General features: G+C 39.9%; 1 protein-coding gene across 1 annotated transcript; it reads left to right on the top strand.

Moving 5' to 3' along the window:
• Positions 1-2,501: 2,501 nt before the first annotated feature.
• LOC310790200 (C-type lectin domain family 4 member M-like) lies at positions 2,502-6,794 on the top strand (the record flags this gene model as incomplete). Its single annotated transcript, XM_083651876.1, has 5 exons — positions 2,502-2,543; positions 3,194-3,284; positions 5,321-5,466; positions 5,882-5,991; positions 6,665-6,794. 5 exons carry the CDS (start codon positions 2,502-2,504, stop codon positions 6,792-6,794), a joined length of 519 nt encoding a protein of 172 aa, XP_083508002.1.
• Positions 6,795-9,070: the final 2,276 nt, after the last annotated feature.

The raw sequence follows: 9,070 nt of genomic DNA, 5'->3' as shown, positions 1-9,070 counted from the left end.
AGGCCTCGAATCTGCGACCCTCGTGTTGGTAGGCAGGGAATCTAAGGCCATGTTCACATTACAGGCAAATCTGATTTGCTGATAAAGTCATTAATCATCATTATCTTGATTGGTTTCCCAAATCTGATTTGGGAGTGTGTCCACACTGCCACAAATCTGATTCTCAAGTCGGATCTGTGTGTCCAGACCTAAACAGCCTATCTGCATGGGTTGCTATGGTAACGATGTGGGCGTCAGTAAATACGTACGTTGGTGACGTGCTTTTCCTGCGCAGAAGCATTTGATGACGAGTTGCGAGTGACGTTCAAATCAGATTTGATGGATCTGCGCATCCGCACTTAAGTCACATCAGTCGAAAGCAGATTGGAAACTACCTCCATATGTGGTTTGGGACAAGTGACACAAATCAGACTTGGAGCGTCCAGACTCATAAAACCAATCTGGATGAGATTTTTTCAGAGGAAAAAGGGGCGGAACCAAATTGTGTCGATACGTTGTCTGATTGGTCTGTCAATGTTGATGCTTGGCTGGCTATTGGTCAGCAACAGAGGTCATGAGTCAGCAACATAGGTTTTGTTTCGAGGCAGAATAATTATGTTCATTATTATTGCTTGTGGACAATAAGGAAATGAATTGTTTTATTTCTGAACAATTTATACTTCAGCTCTCTTCTGGTAACCAGTTTGTATGACCTGGGTTACGGTTACAACAAGCTGACTGAAGCTCACTGAAATGTATTTTCTGTGCACTATGGATGACATTTTAGTAATAATCATAGTAAATAATTTCCAATGATCATACATTTATTTGGAGATAAAAAAGAAACATGTATATAAAACTCATCAATCAACACTGTCTTTAGACAACAGATGATCCTATAGCCTCAAAAACAGCCGTTGAATGAGCAGAAGTCTTAAGACAACACGTATGTAACAGTTAGTAACCAGTGTCATGTCAGCAATCATTTTGTGAGTGTGAGCGGCGGTGCCAACACTCTCCATCAAGTAGACATTTAAAATAGATGAGTGTTTTTTCATTGAATGCACATGACTTTCCCAAGACTCGTTCAACCTGGGAAATAAAACTGTGGGAATGAGGAAGAGAAACCAGAGAAGAGTCGAGAGAGAGAGAGAGAGAGGAGAGCTGCTGGTATAGGTTAACTGAGTGCACAAGAACTAACAATAATCCATAAATGAGCACATTCAGTACAGCATGAACTGATTGACTTCTAAAAACAAAATTCTGTCTCCACTTTGGAAACCCCCTGAGGAGGAGAAACACTTTATTTTTAATACTTTATTTTTCATAAGAGTTGTTCTCCATTCAGCAGTCGGCGCCCCCACCTTATCCCCCCCCCCTACCCCCCCACCCACTGTGTGATGCTGATTGGTCTTCCTCTACTATTAACGCTGCACGAATGAACTCTATTGAACTCTGTTGCTCCGCACAAAAAGGAGCAATCAGCAATGTTTCAAAAATATCTTGCAATTTCAGAAATGATTATTGTTTTCTCATTATAAAACACTTAATAGCTGGTCTCTATCTAAATACTTTAATAGCGCAACATAATATGTATTAATTATGCCTATCCATTCTAATATTCTAATTTGTATGCTATGACATATCACCACACAAGCGTTTGGATAAAATGCAATCTAAGCCTCTTCTCTGTGGGAACTTAAGTTGAACAGTTACTGTTTCTGCTGACGTTTGCTGACTGTTATCCGAACATTACCTAGAACCTATGAGTATGACCCGCGCTTACATTTGTCCATATTTGTTTCGCCCAATTAGAGAAAAGTCATGTGTCAGTGTCATCACATGGGAAGCACGTCCGGTCTACTGCACTATAAAACATGATGTAATAACTCAAAGTGAATACAATCATACTGAACTTGATTTTTTTGCAGCTCATCACATCCAAGGTAAGTGTGATTGTATTGTTGCCCACTATCTGATCATTTCACAGGGATAGACAGAGCCCTGAAATATTTGACTTAACAAAAATTATGTACCACAGCTGCAGCTAAATTTCACTCAATTATACTCTACTACTACTTGTACGGGGTCGGCTATTGCACAAGTAAAAGAGTGGCTCATGAAAATATAAGTACTTTAGTTCCCCCAAAAACCATTCAGATTTTGTGCATGTTCCCAAGTCTGACCGAAAATGAACAGATTACAGGTTTTGTCAAATCATTGTAAATAATTTGATTTGGAGAATGATCATTTTATCAACAAAGTCGGTATCAATTATGGGAGGCGAATGACTGATTTACTAGAACTAACTGTACTCAATACGAAATACTGCAGTAATAAATATGTTTGAGTAATTCATTGGTAGTAAACTGTTTTGTAGTATTGTGAAAGAACCTTGTGTGGTCACCTATATCTTCTGCCCAGACTGATATAATCTGAATGTCCTCTCTAAACAGGGAACTTGAGAGCCACTGGAGTCATTATTGTCACAATGGATTTGATGGATATTGATGACAACATATATGGACCTCGCAATAACCTCATCATGGAAGGGCGTGCTGCAGGTAGGAGTATCAGAGCGCAGACACATGGGAAGAGGATCACAACACAACATAGATAAAATGGTCATCTGCATTGATTCACTCCAGGTTTTGGGGAAATTGGCCTGTTGAGCAACTGACCCATTAAGTCAATTTAGTATGCACTGAAGTGTGTTCCTGATTGTTGACTCCGGTGCACCAAGCTAACACTTTAGCATTATGTTGAGTGATAGCAGGCGACTAGCAATATCCAAAGTACAGTAAGAAGACTTTTTAGTGTTGTTGTTGTTGTTGTTGTTGTTGACCTGTATCGATTCATAAATGTAAAGAAAATAAAGAAGTATAATTAAGTCAATATATTGGATGAACCCAGGTTTATTCATGGAACTAGTTCAGGTGGGAAACCACGTATTCATTCGCTGCAGTGATTTTTAACTGCACAAGGTCTCCCATCCAGCTTGACTGCAAAGTGTTAGCTTGGAACATCAGATGTTCCAACCAAAAACTATACATTTTCACCATTCTACAGTCTGTTGACTGCAGAGACATTCAACCATAAGACTGCTAGTACCAGTTTAGATACAGAAAATCTTTCATTTAAATGGGACTTGGATGGTCATTTACAAGTAGGGGACAAGTATCAACAAATACCTTTTTATTCAGTGACTTTTCAGGGAAGAAGGCGGCCCTTCAGATGTGTGACCGTGTGTCTGGGATTGCTGTGTCTTGTCCTACTGGCCGGTAACGTCGGACAGATCGTCTACTGTAAGTGTGTATTACTGCTTTATTGAACAACTGCATTCTGCTTTCTACAGTAGGCATTTAATGTTGGTCAAACATTAAACAACAGAAAAATACTATATTTAGAATTTCATACTATTCCATACACAGACAAACATCAGTAATTTAAGGCATTGTTGTTGTTATTTTTTATCAATTTTTCATTTCACAGATGAAGGATTTAGCCGTCCCACTTCGGGAGACACAACCCAGGCCAATTACAACGCTACGACTCAAGAGCAGGGTACAGACAGAGACCAGACCAGTTACAATACCCTGCAAAGAGAAAGTAATGAGTTACAGACTAGTTACAATACCCTGCAAAGAGAAAGTAATGAGTTACAGACTAGCTACAATACCCTGCAAAGAGGAAAGAGTGAGTTACAGACCAGTTACAATACCATGCAAAGAGGAAAGAGTGAGTTACAGACCAGTTACAATACCCTGCAAACAGGAAAGAATGAGTTACAGACCAGTTACAATACCCTGCAAACAGGAAAGAATGAGTTACAGACCAGTTACAATACCCTGCAGAGTGGAAAGAATGATTTACAGACCAGTTACAATACCCTGCAGAGTGGAAAGAATGAGTTACAGACCAGTTACAATACCCTGCAAAGAGAAAAGAGCGAGTTACAGACCAGTTACAATACCCTGCACAGAGAAAAGAACGAGTTACAGACCAGTTACAATACCCTGCACAGTGGAAAGAATGAGTTACAGACCAATTACAATACCCTGCAAACAGGAAAGAATGAGTTACAGACCAGTTACAATACCCTGCACAGAGAAAAGAACGAGTTACAGACCAGTTACAATACCCTGCAGAGTGGAAAGAATGAGTTACAGACCAGTTACAATACCCTGCAAAGAGAAAAGAGCGAGTTACAGACAAGTTACAATACCCTGCAAACAGGAAAGAATGAGTTACAGACCAGTTACAATACCCTGCAAACAGGAAAGAATGAGTTACAGACCAGTTACAATACCCTGCAAACAGGAAAGAATGAGTTACAGACCAGTTACAATACCCTGCAGAGTGGAAAGAATGAGTTACAGACCAGTTACAATACCCTGCAGAGTGGAAAGAATGAGTTACAGACCAGTTACAATACCCTGCAAAGAGAAAAGAGCGAGTTACAGACCAGTTACAATACCCTGCACAGAGAAAAGAACGAGTTACAGACCAGTTACAATACCCTGCACAGTGGAAAGAATGAGTTACAGACCAATTACAATACCCTGCAAACAGGAAAGAATGAGTTATAGACCAGTTACAATACCCTGCACAGAGAAAAGAACGAGTTACAGACCAGTTACAATACCCTGCAGAGTGGAAAGAATGAGTTACAGACCAGTTACAATACCCTGCAAAGAGAAAAGAGCGAGTTACAGACAAGTTACAATACCCTGCAAACAGGAAAGAATGAGTTACAGACCAGTTACAATACCCTGCAAACAGGAAAGAATGAGTTACAGACCAGTTACAATACCCTGCAAACAGGAAAGAATGAGTTACAGACCAGTTACAATACCCTGCAAAGCAATTACAATACAAAAAAAATTCAGTTACAGACCAACTACGGTGCACTGAGGAGAGAGAAGGACTCGTTGCAGACCAGTTATAATCGGTTGAGGTTTGAGAAAGAACAGTTAGAGGCAAATTACAGCAGCTCTGCTATAAGGGGAAATCAGTTGCAGAAGGAGATTGACCAGATTACCGTTAAGATAAGAGGTAAGATTCTCCCCACGCACCCCCCACCCCCACCCCCCCTGCATAACATATCACCGAAAATCTTTTTGGCATTGTCACTTTGTGATAGTTCGGAATTTGGGGAAAATATTTAAATGACATTGTGGGTGACGATTGACACACTTGATGATGACCAACGCAAACATTTGTAGCCTAGAATGATTGGTAAATTTCAAGCATTCTTTCAGAGTTCTTAAAACCTTTGTCATTGTAATATATTGAAATATGCATTGTCTTATTTTGACGACTGTACATTATGTTACCGTAGGTATGTCCTGTCAGGAAGGCTGGAGTAAGTTTGAGATCAGCTGCTACTACATTTCACATTGGGAGAAAAGGAACTGGACAGAGAGCAGACACGACTGCAAGGACAAGGGAGCAGACCTGACCATTATAAACAGCAGGGAGGAACAGGTGAGAAAGAAAGAAACCAGCGAAAGAAAGTTGGTTCCAGCCCCGACGTGTGTGTGTGTGTGTGTGTGTGTGTGTGTGTGTGTGTGTGTGTGTGTGTTTTAGATTATTTTGGACACTAGGCAGACAGGAAAGGTGGGGGGAGAAAGGGGATGACATGTGGCAAAGGACCACAGGTCGGATTCGAACCCGGTTGGGCCGCACAAAGGACTAAAGCTTGGTTCACACCACAAGCATTTCAGAAGCAGCGCTGAAGCAGTGCTTCACAGAAGCTCCCAGCAAGAGCCTTGCCATTCACACCAGAATCACTCTGTTTTGCTCCATGCCTCGCTCTGTTTTTGCCCGGCGCTGCCCTGCCCCCCCACTCACAACTTGCATTGACCTCGCTCATGCCTTTCTCTCTGTACCACACTACCAGATATTTCTCAATGGGTTGCTTGTATATGGCACAAACGCCTGGATCGGTTTGACGGACACGATTACAGAGGGCAGCTGGACATGGGTGGATGGGACACCAGTCACCACCGCGTAAGTTTACAGAGTAAACTTTTTATTTTATTTTTTAATTCTAGCACTATGATCACTTTTGACAGCAGTACATCTGTCTACATCGTTTGAAGTTTCTGATTAAGGAAATACATAATGTTGATGATGTCCTTCCTATGTATTTTGTGGAGAGCTTGCCAATAACGTGGAAAACAGCTGGCAAGTGAAAGTAAAGCCCTGTTCACACAAGACTATTGTTGCCTGGAGTGGAGACATGAAGTGATTTGTGATAATTGCGGAGATCGTCTGTGATTTTAACCCCATTTGAATCTGACATGTCTGTAATTTGTAAAATAAAAAATTTCAGCGCAAATCACCTTACATATTCATATATATATATATATATATATATATATATATATATATATATATATATACATATATATATATATATATATATACATATATACTGTACATATATTTCAAATGCATTTAGCAAAATGTATGATGGAAGAGGGAGTAATGAATTAAAGAGGGGTCCCAACATTATACTAATTCTACGCAAATAGAACAAACAAAGCATGCCACGGTCCATGCTGTCATGGTTTTGATCTGTTTGGTCACTCTCATGTATGGTAAAACTCCAGGTCAGAGCAGCTTAGAAACAAAGCCAGAGTGGATCTCAGAGAGTGGATCTGTGTTCTGTGTACTGCAGGTTCTGGCAGCCTGGGCAGCCCAATAGCTACAATGGAAACCAGGACTGTGGAGAGATGGTGCACAAAGCAGGTGGAGAATGGAATGATGATGGCTGCTTTTCTGATCAAGTCTGGATCTGTGAGAAATAGTGCGTATAATGATTTATATTGTTTATGGTGGTAGGCCTGTGTCTTTTTTTATGATGATTCTGATGTTTTGTCTTCAGTGTAATGATGCTAAGAAGCATCTTTTCTATCTTTTGCCAGGTGTATCCCGTTCTCTTGATGTCTGCTTGACTGGCGGCTCCTGCTCCTGCTTCAAGTCAAGTTTATTTGTCTAGCCCTAATTCACAAGCATGTCTAAGAGGGTTTTTGTCTAGTTAAGTCTAGCTAAGCACTATCAATAAAACAGGATTGAACAATCTTATATTAGAGGGAGAGAGAGGGAGAGGGGAGAGAGGGGGAGCGAGAGAAGGGAGAGCGAGAGAAGGGAGAGCAGAACAAACCGGCTGTACTGGGGCTGTGCGATACATTTGAAATCAATATCACATTAATCACAGGGGTCATTTTCGATAGCACTGTATATCACAATATGGTTAATGTAAGCAAAGTCACATTTAGTAATCCAATTATCATATTATATCACATAATAATTAGCTGGCAATTGTCATGTTTCATGAGCCAGATCTGAACTTGAATTTGACTGAATTGAACTTGAACTTGACTTTAGCGCACCGGATTCCTTGAACAAATTACAGCACCTCCTTAACATCAATACACTCGTACCTTTTGGACATTTTAGAAACGTGATCTTAAACATCCCAAACTCTACTTGTAATAATTTTACATGGCTGTATTTTAGTTTATATTTTATATTTTATATTTTATATTAAATAATTCTACTCTAATCTCTCTATCTTCCCTAATCGGTGTGTTTTAATGGCTTGTCATTTGTTAATTGTGGTTTTAATTGTCTTTTTCTCTGTTGGTTTATCTCCTTGCTACAGTATTGTTTTCCTTTTCTTTGTTGATGTAATTTGACTCGAATTCATTGTGTCAATGATTCTCATGAGTAAATACAGTCACGGCTGAATGAATATAGAAGTGGGACACGCACTGATAGGGTGCCCTGAATAAGCAATAGGTTGAAACAGGTATTTTGGTGAACTTATTTACATTTTAGACGTTTATCTGACACTACAGATTAATGACTTACAGTGATTGAGTATGTGCAGTGTGGCACTTTGCCAAAATACCACTGCTGACAAACATTGCTTATGTTTATCTGCACAGAGAATGATTATGGTCTTGAGCCAATTATTCAAGTTACTCAGTCTTGGGTCAATCCACATTATGTCATAACTGGTTAAACTGGATAACAGTGTTGGGGGTAACTCATTACAAAAGTAACATATTACATGTAATATATTACTTTTAGCAGTAACTCAGTAATATAACTTATTACTTATAGGATTTCAGTAATATTATACCAGTTACTTTGTCAAGTAACTCAAGTTACAAATTGAGTTATTTCTTTTTAAATCAAAGCACCTATTTAAATAAAGATACAATCATTTCCCAATCAAACCGTGTGCTTTTATGCAAATGACCACTATAGATGACAATAACAAAGGAAAAGGATAACATTTCGAATTTTGGATTGTTTACACTGACTTCAAGACGGTTGAAATTATTTTTCGCGATGGTTCCGTGGCGGCAATGTCGTTCTGCTGCTGCTGTTGTTTTGGTGAAAGTAATGCAAAAGTAATGTAATAAGTAACAAGTTACTCTACACAGACAGTAATATTGTAACGTAACTTATTACTTTCAAATGAAAGTGACTAGTAATATGTAGTATATTACATTTTGAAAGTAACTTGCCCAACACTCCTGGATAAACTGGATACTGGTTGAGCTCATTAGAAACCTACGAAACTCAAAACACCAACTGCTGCGGGTCCTAACCGCCCCACGTCATCTAATAACCATCTCCGTCGTTTAGAAGATGTTGACAAAATTAATGCCACTTTTTTTTTGGTCACGTATCTCCGCATCCAGTGTGTAGTGCACTGCACGGTATACACAGTTGAACGGAGTATACAGTACCTACTTATTTTTTTTATTTTTTTTTTGGTCAAGTTTTTTCTGATTCCCCCCATTTCTCCGTAATTGTACTTGGCCAATTGGTCGTTGCTTGCCGCTTTGCCTGGGGCGAGTTGTTGAGCACATGCCTCCTCCGATGTGCAGTCACCAGCCGCTTCTTTTCACTTGACAGTGAGGAGTTTCACCGGTAGGACGTAGCACATGGGAGGATCACGCTATTCCCCCCAGTTCCCCTCCTCCGAACAGGCACCCCGACCGACCAAAGGAGGCACTAGTGCAGCGACCAGACACATAGTGTACCCTTAATCTGGCTTCCCACCTGC

The sequence above is a fragment of the Poromitra crassiceps genome (genome assembly GCF_964638095.1).
Source record: "Poromitra crassiceps genome assembly, chromosome: 15".
In the NCBI taxonomy this organism is placed as follows: domain Eukaryota; kingdom Metazoa; phylum Chordata; class Actinopteri; order Beryciformes; family Melamphaidae; genus Poromitra; species Poromitra crassiceps.
Note: the sequence above shows the minus strand (reverse complement) of the source record. Positions and strands in the feature narration are given on the sequence as shown.